Raw genomic sequence first — 17,385 nt, forward strand, 5'->3', positions numbered from 1 at the left:
CCATGCGTTGCGAGATACGCAGCTGCCTAATTCCGGTACACGTACCTCGCTTGGGTTATTGGTGTATGACCTCCATAATAGCTTCCTCAGTAGTTGGAGTATGGCGTCCGTGGGACGACCTCTGTCACGCGATGGTGGAAGGAGAGAACCTGTCTCCCGAAGGCGAAGCTACAGAAAGTGAAACACATTTCTATCTGGATGACGTCGACCAGGATATCTAGCAGCATATTCACGAGCAGCAACACCAGCCCGGTTATCAGATTCACCAAGGCCCAGAAGCATATCTACACTTTCATCGTTTATGTACGCAATGCGTCTGCCATACTTTTTTTTAAAATAACACGAGAAGAGAATACGGTATGAGTACGAATGTGCATGAGTTTGTCACGGGCGCGTTACTCCGCTGGTAAGTAGACCCGTTTCGTGAACAGCGCTAACAGTATAAACACGTCATTAGTAGCAGCGGACTGTTCCACCTAACGCGCGTCATCTCTTTTACAGCTTTTGTTCTGCATGATTCATCCTTACATTTTCGAGTTAGTTTCCCTAACGGCAATGGTCCTGATGTTTCTACAATTTCATCGGCGATAATAATAATCATGTACGGAGATACCTACTAAACAGCAAGCGCTTATCAGACTCCATGTTGAAAGGCATAATTAGTCGCTCCAAGGTGATAATACACACAAATGGTAAACGAGTTTGGAAATTATATGCAAGCCCTACTGGAAACGTAAGGTCCTAAAGAAATGTAATGAACCTGAACGTAGCAAGAATAATAGTTGGTGTTAATCGATGGGACCATCGGGGAAGGGTACACAGAAAACGGGTTTGGAATCTAGTAGATGCAATGGTACGAAACGATTCTCGTCTACGACGTGCAAAAGGCTTCTTTAAAACTTGACGAATAAAAACGATCGTTCTTCCATTTCCGAATTCTTTGAAATTTCCCGCCTGCTGGGTTCTTTCACTTCGACTACTATTTGCTAAAAATGCAATTTCAATACACCTCATAAAGATTTGTCAAACCAAATACTGCAAATTTAAATATTAAAATTCGTATAATATTGTGGGGTGTACTCATCCGTTCCTTTTTGTCGATCCGCTGCTGCAACAGTCACTGAGTTGCTGTATGTCCACTGTACCTTGGTGTTTTATGCCAAGAATGACTAAATCGAACATTATGTTTCAGAACTTCTTTTTATTATATCATCTAGTTTTTAACCTTTCTATGTACACTGGTGTAATGATAGATCAGTCTTCTTACATATTCCATACAATTTACCAAGTCTGACATGCTTACTGCGTGAATTTACATAAAGTACATACGTAAGCAGTTACATGCTTCTTGCACAAAATCTCATAAGACACCGACGTACACCTTACTCCATCGAATGATCATAAAGTACTGACCTTTAGTGCCAACATGGCTGCCCCTTTTATATACAATTCCGAACAATCCTCGGTAGCGTTATAAAGATTTTTCAATAATATTACAATTAAAACTGTTACCTCAAAATTAATGACTCATTTCAACAGTTGCACTAGCTCTTATAGAGCAAATACATAGATGAATTTTCAAACGTATAACATTTTAAGAGATAGAAATGCTCAAAATATGAAGTATTAACAATATTTTTACTATTTTTATTAAATACGAAAGATGCATGGTTCGGATAATGTTTCTGCCAATGTATATGTTTCGAAGTCTCCCAGTGAATGTGGCAAAATAGGTCTTTTATTTATTATTGACAGAACATCTACAGAACTGCCTGTGTTTACACGCCACTTACAACATTTTCGCTAGTTACATTTTAATTTTCTAATCAATTTTGAGTTTCAAAGAAATGACTTTGACCATTGTACTCGGTCATTTGTTCCAGATTTCACCTAATTACGTTAATCCTAAATATTCGTACCAGTTACAGGACCTATATACTTCAATACAATTATAATTGTAACAGTTTTATAGGTATAGGTTTACCTAAACCACTACCTTTTGTTTAAATCAGTGATTTCTGTTTACTTCAAACTGGATCGAAAAATACGTGTTTTAAATGGGTTTCAGTGGACTGTTACGTCTCAATTCGTAGTAGCCTACCTAACTGCAAATATTTTATAGAAGACCCACTGCAATTTCTGTGTTACAGTTAAGACGCCAGACAGCATACCACGGAGGTTACAATTAGCAAATAAGAACACTTACGCCTCGACCCAGAATCGAAACCACGGCCTAGTGCTTGCTAATCCAAAACGATATCTACTGCACCAACTGCACAGCACTGCTCCTACATGCTGTCAGAGGTAGCTACCGTACATGTGATTACATTGTTGCCAGACTGCCATTATTTACCGTCCATTTACGTCCGGAAGTATGCGCAGGACGGAATTTTGTGAGAGTCATTTTTGTATTGTCCGTGAGGAGTCGCGCTGCGAAGTCCGAGTGCGCGAATTTTTCTTCACGCTGTGTAATCCTCTGCCATTTTGTATGCAACGACTGGAAATGAACGACCGAGCGAGGTGGCGCAGTGGTTGACACATTGGACCCACATTCGTGAGGACGACGGTTCAAACTCGCGTTCGGCCTTCCAGATTTAGATTTTCCTTGATTTCCCTAAATCGCTCCAGGCAAATGCCGGGATGGTTCCTTTGAAAGGGCACGGCCGGTTTCCTTCCCCGTCCTTGACACTATCCGAGCTTGTGCTCCGTCTCTGATGACTTCGATGTCGACGGGACGTTAAAACCCATCTTCATTCTTGGAAATGAACAGAGCTAACGGGCCGATGTTGCGTCGCGGAGTCTGCTGTATAGTGGTCTGCTGCTGCTGCTGCTGCTCTGCACAGATTCGTGGACCAAGGTGTTCCCGGCCGCAAGGCCGTTTCAACCATTACGGGAAGGAGAAGCGGCCTTGCGTCGGCATGCGACGCCCACGCGCTGTGGACGGACCTGCCGCGCGCGTCGCAGAATTCCTACAGTCAGCTTTTCCATTGTTAAAACATTTGCTTATTCTCTTTCTTTATCTCTGTCGGGCGAGACGAATCGCTTAGCAGAGAATAGTACGTTATTCCCGGTGGCGAATGGTCATCTTAGAGGCCTGTGAGAATGACTACAACATAGCCGTCTACAAGGCCCCGGGAGTCGACAACATTCCATTAGAACTACTGACGGCCTTGGAAGAGCCAGTCATGACAAAACTCTACCATCTGCTGAGCATGATGTATCAGACAGGCGAAATACCCCCAGACTTCAAGAAGAATATAATAATTCCAATCCCAAAGAAAGCAGGTGTTGACAGATGTGAAAATTACCGAACTGTCAGTTTAATAACTCACAGCCTCAAAATACTAACGCGAATTCTTTACAGACGAATGGAAAAACTGATAGAAGCCGACCTCGGGGAAGATCAGTTTGGATTCCGTAGAAACGTTGGAACACGTTAGGCAATACTGACCTTACGACCTATCTTAGAAGAAAGATTAAGGAAAGGCAACCCTACGTTCCCAGCATTTGTAGACTTAAAGAAAGCTTTTGACAATGTTGGCTGGAATACTCTCTTTCAAATTCTGATGGTGGCAGGGGTAAAATACAGGGAGCGAAAGACTATTTACAATTTGAACAGAAACCAGATGGCAGTTATAAGAGTCGAGGGGCATGAAAGGGAAGCAGTGGTTGGGAAGGGAGTAAGACAGGGTTGTAGCCTCTCCCCGATGTTATTCAATCTGTATATTGAGCAAGCAGTAAAGGAAACAAAAGAAAAATTCAGAGTAGGTATTAAAATCCATGGAGAAGAAATAAAAGCATTGAGGTTCGCCGATGACATTGTAATTCCGTCAGAGACAGCAAAGCACTTGGAAGAGCAGTTGAACGGAATGGACAGTCTCTTGAAAGGAAGATATAAGATGAACAACAACAAAAGCAAAACGGCCACTCCAGCCGGCTGTTCCATATGTTATAGTTACCTGTCGTTATAAGCGAAACAGATTTAGTGAATTTTTCCGTCGAATTAAGTCTGATGATGCTGAGGGAATTAGATTAGGAAATGAGACACTTAAAGTAGTAAAGGAGTTTTGCTATTTGAGGAGCAAAATAACTGATGATGGTCGAAGTAGAGAGTATATAAAATGTAGACTGGCAATGGCAAGCACAGCGTTTCTGAAGAAGAGAAATTTGTTAACATCGAGTGTCAGGAAGTCGTTTCTGAAAGTATTTGTATGGAGTGTAGCCATGTATGGAAGTGAAACATGGACGATAAATAGTTTGGACAAGAAGAGAATGGAAGCTTTCGAAATGTTGTGCTACAGAAGAATGCTGAAGATTAGATGGATAGATCACATAACTAATGAGGAGGTATTGAATAGAATTGGGGAGAAGAGGAGTTTGTGACACAACTTGACAAGAAGAAGGAATCGGTTGGTAGGACATGTTCTGAGGCATCAAGGGATCACCAATTTAGTATTGGAGGGCAGCGTGGAGGGTAAAAATCGTAGAGGCAAACCAAGAGATGAATACACCAAGCAGATTCAGAAATATGTAAGTTAAAGTAGGTACGGGGAGATGAAGAAGCTTGCAAAGGATAGAGTAGCATGGAGAGCTGCATCACACCAGTCTCAGGACTGAAGACCACAACAACATCCATAATGTTGATATGTTCCATATGTTCAAAATGGTTCAAATGGCCCTGAGCACTATGCAACTTAACTTCTGAGGTCATCAGTCGCCTAGAACGTAGAACTAATTAAACCTAACTAACCTAAGGGCATCACACACATCCATGCCCGAGGCAGGATTCGAACCTGCGACCGTAGCGGTCGGTCGGTTCCAGACTGTAGCTCCTAGAACCGCACGGCCACTCCGGCCGGCTGTTCCGTATGTTATAGTTACCTGTCGTTATAAGCGAAACAGATTTAGTGAATTTTTCCGCGGAACATTCAGCAACATTGGGAACCAAAATGTAGTCATAACCAGTTCTCATATATTGCACACCGCCAAATTTTTGTAACGTAATTCGTTTACAAAATGTACGCTACTTTACCATAATATTTAATCATGCTAATGTCTCCAGGAGAGAGATGCTGGCAGAAGTAGAGCTGTGAGAGTGGCTTGTTAGTCGTGCTTGGATATCTCACGTCAGTCGGTAGAGAACTCCCTGCGCATGGCAAAGGTCCCGTGTTCGAGTCCCGATCTGGCACACAATTTTAATGTGCCATGAAGTTTCTTGTTAATTTGCTACAATTGGCAATGTGATAAACATACACTACTGGCCATTAAAATTGCTACACCAAGAAGAAATGCAGATGATAAACGGGTATTCATTGGACAAATATATTATACTAGAAGTGACATGTGATTCCATTTTCACGCAATTTGGATGCATAGATACTGAGAAATCAGTACCCAGAACAACTACTTCTGGACCTAATAACGGCCTTGATACGCCTGGGCATTGAGTCAAACAGAGCTTGGACGGCGTGTACAGGTACAGCTGCCCATGCAGCTTCAACACGAGTACTGACTGGCGTATTGTGACGAGCCAGTTGCTCGGCCACCATTCACCAGACGTTTTCAATTGGTGAGAGATCTGGAGAATGTGCTGGCCAGGGCAGCAGTCGAACATTTTCTGTATCCAGAAAGGCCCGTACAGGTCCTGCAACATGCAGTCGCGCATTATCCTGCTGAAATGTAGGGTTTCGCAGGGATCGAATGAAGGGTAGAGCCACGGGTCGTAACACATCTGAAATGTAACGTCAACTGTTCAAAGAGCCGTCAATGCGAATAAGAGGTGACCGAGACGTGTAACCAATGGCACCCCATACCATCACGCCGGGTGATACACCAGTATGGCGATGACGAATACGCGCTTTCAATATGTGTTCACCGGGATGTCGCCAAACACGGATGCGACCATCATGATGCTGTAAACAGAACCTGGATTCATCCGAAAACATGACGTTTTGCCATCCGTGCACCAGGTGCGTCGTTGAGTACACCATCGCAGGCGCTCCTGTCCGTGATGCAGCGTCAAGGATAACCGCAGCCATGGGCTCCGAGCTGATAGTCCATGCTGCCTCAAACGTCGTCGAACTGTTCGTGCAGATGGTTCTTGTCTTGCAAACGTCCCCATCTGTTGACTCAGGGATCGAGACGTGGCTGCACGATCCGTTACAGCCATGCGGCTAAGATGCCTGTCATCTCGACTGCTAGTGATACGAGACCGCTGGGATCCAGCACGGCGTTCCGTATTACCCTCCTGAACCCACCGGTTCCATATTCTGCTAACAATCATTGGATCTCGACCAACGCGAGCAGCAATGTCGCGATACGGTAAACTGCAATCGCGATAGGCTACAATCCTACCTTTATCAAAGTCGGATACGTGATGGTACGCATTTCTCCTCCTTACATGAGGCATCACAACGATATTTCACCAGGCAACGCCAGTCAACTGCTGTTTGTGTATGAGAAATCGGTTGGATACTTTCCTCATGTCAGCACGTTGTAGGTGTCGCCACCGGCGCCAACCTTGTGTGAATGCTCTGAAAAGCTAATCATTTGCATATCACTGCATCTTCTTGCTGCCGGTTTAATTTCGCGTCTGTAGCACGTCATCTTCGTGGTGTAACAATTTTAATGGCGAGTAGTGTATGTTCTAATGTGTTCTTGTAATTAAATTTCAGAGAAGTCGTGAGTGATTTGCTGATTTTGTACCGTACATTATGCATAAGGGACAGTCAGATAAAAACGAGACAGACTGTTCAGGGTGGCCGAGGAGGAAAGGTAACAATATTCAGGTATATGACAGGAAAGATCGTTCGAACCAGGAAAGTGGTTCAAAATGGTTCAAATGGCTCTGAGCACTATGGGAATCAACTGTTGAGGTCATTAGTCCCCTAGAACTTAGAACTAGTTAAACCTAACTAACCTAAGGACATCACAAACATCCATGCCCGAGGCAGGATTCGAACCTGCGACCGTAGCGGTCTTGCGGTTCCAGACTGCAGCGCCTTTAACCGCACGGCAGGAAAGTGGAGTTAACCTTGTTTGTTTTCGTTTGCCCAGGAAACAACACTAGTGTGTGTCATTTCGAAGGGGAAAAAGCAGTTTTTAACTAAGTTTTGTACAAGATACGGCCTTGTGACATATGTCCTGATATTCCACCTTGTGACAGGACGATTAACATGGCCTCTAAGAGCTATGAGTAATTCTTCATCTTCAATTCTGTGAAACAAATATCTTGAATTGCAAGCACAAAGCTTTCCGTATTTTGGAGGAATGTAATACGGACCAAAACAAGAAAAAAAAGTGAAGTATACATGGGCTCTACAATGCATACCTTGAGAGCTATGAGCAGCTGTTCAGTAGAAGAGATCTCTTATGAGTAGCGAAGATGAGCAAGTGCTCATCACTCTTAAGGTGTGCATTTTAGAGCTCATGTTTAGTAGACTTTTTTGCTTCGAACGATCATCCTGCGATGTACCTGTATATTGTGACCGTTCCCCCTGGTGTAACCTGTGTAACGAGCATAACGCGGATGTTGGTAATGCAGTTAGATATATGTATAGATATGCCCTCTACTGGGAAACAGGAAGGACGGGAGCGAACGGTCACTGCTGTGCTATTGGTCTGTTAGATGTGCCCGACATTGAGTCAGCTAGTTGTGTGCGTCCGACTTCACTGTGGAGGGGGAGGAAGTTGAACAGCGAGGTCTAGTGCGGAAGAAGTGTCAGGAAGCGAAATACGTTCCCATATGTCTGCTGTGTATGACGAATACAGACTGTTACGCGCGCGTGTATTTGCGTGGAATAAATGATTTTGAGAAGGTGGGGTGCCACTGAAAAACGGCAGTCAACTAGGACAGGCTCATGGTGTCATTACCCCCTTCTGTTATTACTGCAGTGGATGCTGCCATCAGAAATTAGCGACATCAGACAGAGGAAGACATTCGGCTCATGTTAAGCATCAGTCGTGGCAACGCTCACGCCATCATGAAACAGCATCTGAGGTTCCGGAAAATTTGTGCGCAACTGGTTCTCCACAGCCTGACGAAGGAGCATAAGTTGAACACAATATGAACGTCATTACAGCACATGGAACGTTATTACCATAAAGAGTATCGTTTCCTGTCTCGTATTGTTGCGGCAGATGAAACACGGTATCATAATCTTGAGCCGTAGAATAAGCTCAGAGGCACATGGATTCATCCCCACCTTAAATATCCAAAGCCAAACACACCAGCTCGCGTCAGGGCCACATGGATTCACCCCACTTAAAACAGTCAGAGCCGTGCACACCAGATCCGGAAAAGTGGTGATGACCTTTTTCTGTGACTGCAAGGGCCCGCTCCTCATTGACTCCCTGACACACGGCGTCTTATTATTGAATAGCGGCAAAGATTGAAGCGCGGCATGTAGTCCAAGCGGCCAGGAATAGTGACTGATGACATCTTTTTGTTGCAGGATAATGCACTCCCACATATTGGTTCCATGGTCGTTTCGGCTAGGTTGTAGAAGTTTCACTTGAAAGCCCTCACACATTCTCATACAGTCCCGATCTCTCCCCGTACGATTTCTATATTTTTGGAGCCCGAAGAAAGACATTCGTGGCTATCGACTGGCTCCGGACGAAGAACCGCACTCCTGGATACAACATGCTTACGTCGCAACTGCAAACATTTTTCACGAAGGCACTGACCGTGTCGAGCACCGAGTGCCATGTTGCGGTGGTAACACCGATTCCCATCAGATCACCGAAGTTTAGCGCTGTCTGGCGTGGTTAGCACTTGCATGGACGAATGGCCGTCCGGTGTCGTGCCGACCACATGCCACTCCATCTCCGCATCGAGTGACACCTATCGGCTGAATACGACACGGCGGTCGGCCAGTCGTTAGCGTTGGACCTTCCGAGGTCTGTTCGGACAGAGTTTGAGATCAACCGTCCTGTCTCACAGTGGGATAAATTTTACCCGTCTTGTCTCACAGTGGGATAAACGTATTAACAGTTACGGCGATTACTTTGGAAATAATAATCAGTGTAGCCACTTTTTTCCATCACTCGTTTTCATTTGACTGCCACTTAATCTCGTATATGATACACCAACATGAGCCAGGACGTGGGGCGAATATTCCTATGAAGGGAGTATCCTAGAAGAGCCTTCAGCTTAGTGTCAGCTTTCGGTATTTACAAGTATGTGAACGAAACAGGAATAGCTGAGAATGACAGCTGCTGGTACGAAATAACTATTTGGAAAATCGCCACCTCGCTATCTTCAGCCTTTGCAGATAACAGCAACGCCTCTATCCTCTCCAGGAAAGTACCCATTCTAGCCCACATAATGGTGTACTGTCCCAAATGGGTAATGATACTGACATAAAACGATAATAATTATCACTACTGGACGCATATAAAGCAAACAAACGAAAATAGTAACATTGCCGTTATATTGTAACATTCAACCACAAAATAATTATTGTTACGGATCTCTGCAGATATATCCATGGCCAGCGGGGGTGGCTGAGCGGATCTAAGCGCTACAGTCTGGAACCGCGCCACTGCTACGGTCGCAGGTTCGAATCCTCCCTCGGGCATGGGTGTGTGTGATGTCCTTAGGTTTGTTAGTTTTAAGTAGTTCTAAGTTCTATGGGACTGATGACCTCAGAAGTTAAGTCCCATAGTGCTCAGAGCCATTTGAACCAATACATCCATGAATATTTGCAGCGCATGGGCTTTTGTTTTGTCCTGAAAGTAATTATTACAGTGGGAATGACCAAAGTATGCAAAGACTTCTCATTGCGCATACAGACTGTGTCTGGAGTACCACAAGGAAGTGCCACAAGAATGCCTAATAACGACAGGTAATGATTTACACCATACAATGATCAAGCAGTGAAGGTAAGGAGAAATTTGAGAGGGAATTAAAGTTCATGGCGAGAAAATAAAACCTTGAACATTTGCTGATGAACATGGCAAAGAGCTTGGATAATCAGATGAACAGAATAGACAGTGTCCTGAAAGAAGTTTTTATAAGAAGAACGTGTATAAAAGTGTAGGAAGGGTGATGGATTGTAGCCGAATTACATCAAGCAATACTGAGGATATTAGATTCTGAAATAAGACACTGAAAGTAGTAGGCATGTTTTGCAATTTGAGGATAACATAATTGTAGATGAGGATGACAATGCATTACAGACTACAGTAGTAGTTAGCAAACATTCCTAATACCATACGTAACTGAAAGTATAGAAATTTGTTATATACCTACATCATGGCGAATGCAAGTTTAAGTATTAGAAAGTCGTTTCTGAATGTACTTGTTTGGTGCTTAGGTTTGTATGGATGTGAAACATTGACTATAAACAGTACAGACAAGGAGAGAATACATGCTTGTGAAATGTGGTGCTACAGAAGAATTCTGAAGATTAGACAAAAAAATGGTTCAAATGGCTCTAAGCACTATAGGACTTAACATCTGAGGTCATCAGTCCCCTAGACTTAGAACTACTTAAACCTAAATAACCTAAGGACGTCACAGACATCCATGCCCGAGGCAGGATTCGAACCTGCAACTGTAGCAGCAGTGCAGTTCCGGACTGAAGTGCCTAGAACCGCTCGGCCACAGCGTCCAACGAAGCTTAGACGGGTAGATTGCAAATTAATGAAGACATACTGAGTTCCGTTGGGGAGAAAAGAGTTTTATGATACAGCTTGAGCTTGACTAAAAGAGTGGATAGGATGATAAGAGGCTGAAGAATATTCATACTTCTGACTGTGAAAGCTGATACTCAAAGTTTTCTACGAAAGTTTTCATGAGATGTTAGGTGTCTTTCATCGAGTGATTGCCCCATTGGTCCAACCTGAGTCCCAGTCACTAGAACAGTATTCGAGAATGATCTCTTCACTAGAAAATATGATTTCCCAGTGGTTTATCAATGAATTATGTAACACCATTTGTCTTACATACAACAGTCTCTATACAGTGTGTCCCAGGAGAAATGGTCAATATTCAGGAATATGACAGAAATAATCATTCAAACAAAAAAAGTCTAATAAACATGGGCTCTAAAAAGCATACCTTATGAGCTATGAGTACTTGTTCATCTTCACTACTGTGAAACACATCTCTTTTACTTAACAAACGCTCATAGCTCTTAAGGTATGCATTGTAGAACCTAGGTTTACTAGTATATTTTTCTCTGAAAGATCATTTCTGTCATACCCCTGAATATTGGCCATTCTTTGTAGGATATCCTGTATAATTGCTCCACTTAAGCACTGTTACTCAAATGTTTGTTTGACATGAATGATTCTAGCTCTGGCTCATTCATCCAGTACTCTAAAGGTACCACGTGTTCTTACATTTCATGAAGTGCACAGCTTTTGTTATTCTACATTAAGAGCAAGTTTCCTGCCTCTGCACCAGGTTGTTATTTTGTCAAGATCTGGCTGGGTATTACAGATATAGCAGATACAGATATTTCATACAGCAAAGGCTGCCGCTGCAAGTACGTTATATGCTAATGAATATAAAATAATGGAAAAGCAACCATTCACTTATAGCAGATTGGTGCGTGGAGCACAGTAAAACATAATATAAAATAGCATTCACACTATCTTTTGAGCACTAACTCTTTTTCTGGCAATACATTCACACACACAACCATCCAAACGCACACTGCAGTGGATGTGGAGTCTTGTTGTGGCCGAGGAATGTTTTGGGTGTCTGATGTGCGCTATTACTAGAAAAAGAGGTAGTGCTCGAAGGCTAGTGTGAGTGCTGTTTCCTGTTGTGCGTTATTGTGCTCCAAGCTTCGATCCACTGTCAATGAGTGGTTGCCTTTCCATTATTTTATGTATTGCCCCATCCAGGAATTTTCATTATTGTTGTACATTTTGGATGCTAAAGTGATAATTCCAAATTGGGAGAGTGTATTGTTTAACAGTGTAATGGACGTACGCCGTGTGTGGTTGTTTAAGGCACTATTAGGTGCAACATGCAGTATCAAATACTACATATTGAGAAAAATCTGAACAGCAGCTGCTGGAGGCTGAGGTATTGTCCCTCCTTCATGTAATTACACATACAATATTTCAGAAGGACAATGTCAAGGCACATGGCAAGGGAAAGGCATGTCTTCCTTGAAGAACACTTGTACCACGTTTCCCTTAGCTGCACATTCACATGAATCAACTTGTTGTTTATGGTCCTCCAGCAACTAGTGTCGAACCACTATGGGCCCACTACCTCTGTCTATAATTGCAGTAGTAATTGTAGTAATTATATTAGTCTGTGTATCACATTTTAAAAATAAATGTATAGTGTTGTAGTTTTAGCACAAAGAAAACATAATTTGTATATACAGGTATTTACATAAATGCGGGTCTCATTTGACAATGAAGAGAAAGGTAGTCTACAATGGCCTACCAGTAGGAATTGTCCCATTATTTGTCTGAAGTAGTATACAATATTGTTTTTTTTTTTTTGTTCCTTCTTGCAGATAATTTATTTCATAATGGAAGAAGCCAGTTCTACACCAGTCCTCTGTTTCTTAACTCCATATATGGTTGCTGTACCACACTAATATAGATTCACAGTCCCAATAGTGATCAAACATACTCAGTTTTGCTATCAACACTGGTTGACCACATGCCTGAAAATGTTGAAAACTCATGATTTAAGCATTTCTGATCTAGATCAGTGTTGTACCTGACAGCTGGGAGCAAGTAGCATAGAAATAATGAGAGTCATGATTATTCACGTGGTGCTGCCATAAGCATCTCTCGTGTGTGAACAAGCGGGAATTAAACCACTAGTCAGGAACAAAACTTTGGATCTCCATGCTTAACCAAACATATCATATCAGAGGTTTGTCCAATCTGTTTTATCCTTGTCAAACCATCCCCGTGTAAGTTTGATGTGGTTTTCCTAAATCCTTTCAGGCAAATGCTGGAATTATTTCTATGTTAACTAGTTTTCACAGACTAACCTTCCTTCTTTCACAATACTGAAGCAGAATACATGGTTAAGTGCACAAAACTGATGACTGAGTAGAGTGGAACACATTTTCAGAGGACAGTTCTCACTGTTGAAATCTGTGTGCCAGATGATGACAGAAATAAATATATTCTTTATACTGGCAGGTGTGTTTCAATTGAGATACTCAAGCACTCCTTATGGTTCACAGTCCAAATGAGAAATCTGTGTTATGATACTACTCGAAAATCTCATATAAAGATGTGAAACAAATACTAACAAAGACATAGAGGGGCTGGCCAGTACTTACCTCAGCTCAGTACAGCCGATAGATAACACAAAACAGAACAGAAAATTTACATTCCTAGCTTTCGGAACTTTGTCCATGACAACCATGCCTCCATCCTTGCTACCCTCCCTGTTTACCTTTCTCTGTTGCTTCATAACCTGGGTTGTGAGTAACTGAATCCACTTTCCCTTCTTCCCTTTTTTCCCCTCCGAAAGCTAGGAATGTAAATTTTCTGTTCTGTTTTGTGTTATCTATTGGCTGTAATGAGCTGAGGTAAGTACTGGCCAGCCCCTCTATCTCTTTGTTAGTATTTATGATACCACTCCTCACTTTATCTTCAAAACTCCCGAAAGGCAAAGATCTCATTCACTGTCTCTATGGTATTTACATTTTTAGTCTGTCAGTGTTTATTCTCATTTCTAAGTCACCCCAGTTTCTTTTCTGGCAATGATCCATCAAATTTTTGTTGAACATATTTAAAGTAAGCTTCCCATTATCTGCATTACTATAGATTTGAGTCTTTATGGACGATGAGAAATCATGGATAATACAAAATACAAGTGTTTTTAGAGGAAACAGATATTTTCTGCAAATACTGTACGTCACAATTTTGCATTTAGAAGTCCTTTGCGCTACTTACATATTACTCGCTAAGGAAAATTTATTTACTAAAATACACTTAAAACAGACAGTATATTTCATATCACTTGCTTTCAGTTCGCTTCCAGGATATAATGATCCAGTTTTACTGTTTCTATTTTTATTCACTTTTTTCTGGACTACTGTTCTCATTCTCATTTTCTGGATAGTTGAAACACTGGTATAGTCAAGCAAATTTTGTCCTGCATCAAATAACACAGCAACGCTTTTCAGAGTCTTGGTTTTAAATGAGGTGGAAACCTTCAATGTTTACATCTGAAGGAAAAGCCTAAGCAAACATGTAGACAGGAAACTGGCTGCTGACATGTTAAAAGGGTAGAGTCTCAGCATTTAAACTAAAGGTAAATGGGAAACAATGGAAACTGTTTCATGGCTGCTGGACTTAAGACAGTGTCATCTTTCAGTAATAAAACACGGGTTATGTGCATAATAGTGTATTCTAAATGAAAATATTCACTTCAGTTACAACAGATTACTTCCACACACACTATTACAGAGTGAATATCTCATTCTTGAATGGATAATTTATGCCCGAATAATTGAGAACTTATATGTCACTTATATGAATTGCACTTACTTTTGATCCACGAGTTTTCTGTAATTTTGTTTTTAAGGAAGTGCTCCTTTTTCTTTGTTGCAGTTTGGGCTAAGGCAGCTCGATCTCTCTCTGCTCTCTCAACTGTGGTCACTTAATGAGAGCATCCAGGAGTTCCGGCAGTTGCTGCAAGAACAAGATGAGCGATCACCACCCTCTCCCAGCTCAGCCGACGAAGAGTTCTACTCACCACTGCCAGCAGTGCGGTACCCTCCACTTTCTGCTGTACCTGAACAGTACCGTCTCTCCTCAAGCTCCTCTGGTTCCAGTGTTGAGTATGGTGATGTGTGACTTGCACATGCTGTGGCCTGTTTGTGTGGTGCAAAACTGTTGAGTACTAGTGAAATTGCAAACATATTTCCTGCAAGGTAAATGACTGTCTTTCTGGGTAGGATGTTGACAGATGTACTGCTGCAATCAGTTTCCCTTCTTGTGTCGACGGCATACGGTTTGATGGTGCCAACGGAATTGACTGATGTTGTGTACTAAAAATGATATCTCACACATAATGTTAAGATAAGAGCTGTTCTAATACAATGCATTGCTTTGCATTTAGATGTGGTTATGTGGGAGGAAATCTGTTTTGTTAAACCCCTACATTGCAGGAAAGCTGAAAATTTTGTTTGCATATAAATCTTAAACCTCATGATTTGGGAGACTGCAGATAATTGTGATTTATTGTTTGATGGTGGTAATTGCACTTAATATTATTTTAATTGCAGGAATCCAGTTTTTTCTGGTTGAATAGTATCAGACTTTGTTACTTAAGGTTTGTAATGCAGAGTGAAGTCTGTTTGATTATGCAAGGAGAAATATTATTTTAATTGCAGGTATCCAGTTATTTTCTGGTTGAATAGTATTAGACTTTGTTACTTAGGGATTGTGATGCAGAGTGAAGTCTGTTTGATCATGCAAGGAGAAATACAACTTAAATTGTTGAAATGGTAGGTATTTGCCTGTTATGTCCTGTTGTTTGGTGCCTCTGTTGTCTGTGGTTAGCCACTATTTGATTCTCCACCTCTTTCTTGGTCTATCTATTGGTGTTTTCCTTATTGGCCAATAACTCATTATCATCTTAAGCCTCCTGTATTTCATTCTCGTTTCATAATCTCTCCATTCAGTTCTGTAGTTAATGATCTGTTCGTTTATGCTTTTAACTCATAGTTCATGTCTGACTGTTATACTCCTTATCATATCAGATGGTCTATAACAACCTGCTCTTCTTAGAAACCTCATTTATGCAGCTACTCTTCAGCACTCATTTCCAGGTGTTATTGTCAGAGTTTCACTGCCATAAAGTATAGACAGTATTCCCACTGTTTTGTAGAACTTCATTAGAGTTCCTTCTCTCACCATTTTACTCATTGTCATGTATATAGTCCCATCAATATAAATGAACCTTTTTTTGGTATGTCTGTTTTGTTGTGAGAGAGACTTTTGTACACAGAAAACTCAACAAGTGCTGAATTACTATGTAAAGAGTCAATGGCAACATTTTGTAACGCAATGTGTGGTGCAAAGGATTGCATAATTGAAATTCTTTGTTTTCATTTCTTGGTCAATGCTTTTATTATTTATTGCAAAATGAAAACAAGTAGCTCTATTTACATGTTAACTGTGGCCTATATAGTATTAAGATTTTCAAACATGGAAAATCGAGGATGGAATGTTATGAAGAGGATAGTAGCACCTCACCGTATGGTGGAGATGCTGAATCGCTGATCGCTGATAGGCACAACAAAAAGTTTGTCACACAATAAGCTTTCAGCCAACAAGGCCTTTGTCAAAAGCGTGTGTGTGTGTGTGTGTGTGTGTGTGTGTGTGTGTGTGTGTGTGTGTGTGTGTGTGTGTGTGTGTGTGTGTGTGTGTTTGACAAAGGCCTTGCTGGCAGAAAGCTTATTGTGTAACTGTCTTTTTGTTGTGCCTGTCTGCGACTCAGCAACTCCGCTATATGGTGAGTAGCAATTACCCTCTTCATAATAGTATTAAGATTTTGTTAGTTATCAGTTGTCCTGCATGCAAAAATGAAGTCGGTTATTGTTTTGCAAAGACATGTTTCATATAATGTGGCATGGTAGCAGCTACCTCAACACAAGACTTACCAATTGACATTTGTGTCTGCACCAGGGGTATTTTTGGTGAAACAGATTCTTGACAAGAGTACAAAGACTAAAAGTGCATCATACACTGATTGACCTAGATTTTCAGAAATCTGGTAACATGTGATGTGTTTGATACACTAAAATGAATATCACAGATGGTTGTGAACATAGAAATAATTTTTCTTGTCCTGTGAGCATCAGTGCAACACATAAAGGCATTTTTTTATTTTTTACAGAACAATATTTTGCTGATCTTCTGTGGGATGATACATTTTACAAGAATATGTTCAGGCAGATTGACACCTATCTCTTATTGACATCTTGATTACTAGTAACTTCTTCCACTGGATAGTACCTAACATGGAGAAATGGAGGACACTAAAAACTTGATGCTTACTGTCAATCCAATTATGAGTAATTGTCACTTTATGAAAGTACCCTAACTTGTGTTCGTTTGATTTCTTTCTTTTCTCTGTTACTCTTTGTCAAGAGCCTTGCCTTCCCTAGTGTTTGAGGGCAGCAATATCCTGTAGCACATACCATAAATCTGATTCAACGCATATTGATTAAATAGTAATGATATGCACTATGACAATATACTTGGCTATTTGTCACTGTTCTTGTATGCAACTAAAATGGAATCAGTGGTCATATGTTAAAGACTTTATTTATTTGTCATGTTAGTCAATGTGTTAAAACTATGTCAATCAACAAATGATTTCTCTCTAAGTGACTTTTGGTTCAGTGCTGTAAATACATTAAAAATAAATATAAA

The 17,385-nt window shown here is 41.3% G+C and overlaps 1 protein-coding gene across 1 annotated transcript in view; it reads left to right on the top strand.

Moving 5' to 3' along the window:
• Window positions 1-16,358, top strand: part of LOC124620116 (neural Wiskott-Aldrich syndrome protein-like) — a 234,227-nt gene extending 217,869 nt beyond the window's left edge. Inside the window, exon 2 of the mRNA XM_047146787.1 lies at window positions 14,554-16,358. Within this exon, the coding sequence (XP_047002743.1) occupies window positions 14,554-14,799 (246 nt within the window). The 3' untranslated portion in view covers window positions 14,800-16,358. The remainder of the gene's footprint in view (window positions 1-14,553) is intronic.
• The last annotated feature ends 1,027 nt before the right edge of the window (window positions 16,359-17,385 follow it).

Source organism: Schistocerca americana, chromosome 6 (assembly GCF_021461395.2).
Source record: "Schistocerca americana isolate TAMUIC-IGC-003095 chromosome 6, iqSchAmer2.1, whole genome shotgun sequence".
NCBI classification, from domain to species: Eukaryota; Metazoa; Arthropoda; class Insecta; order Orthoptera; family Acrididae; genus Schistocerca; species Schistocerca americana.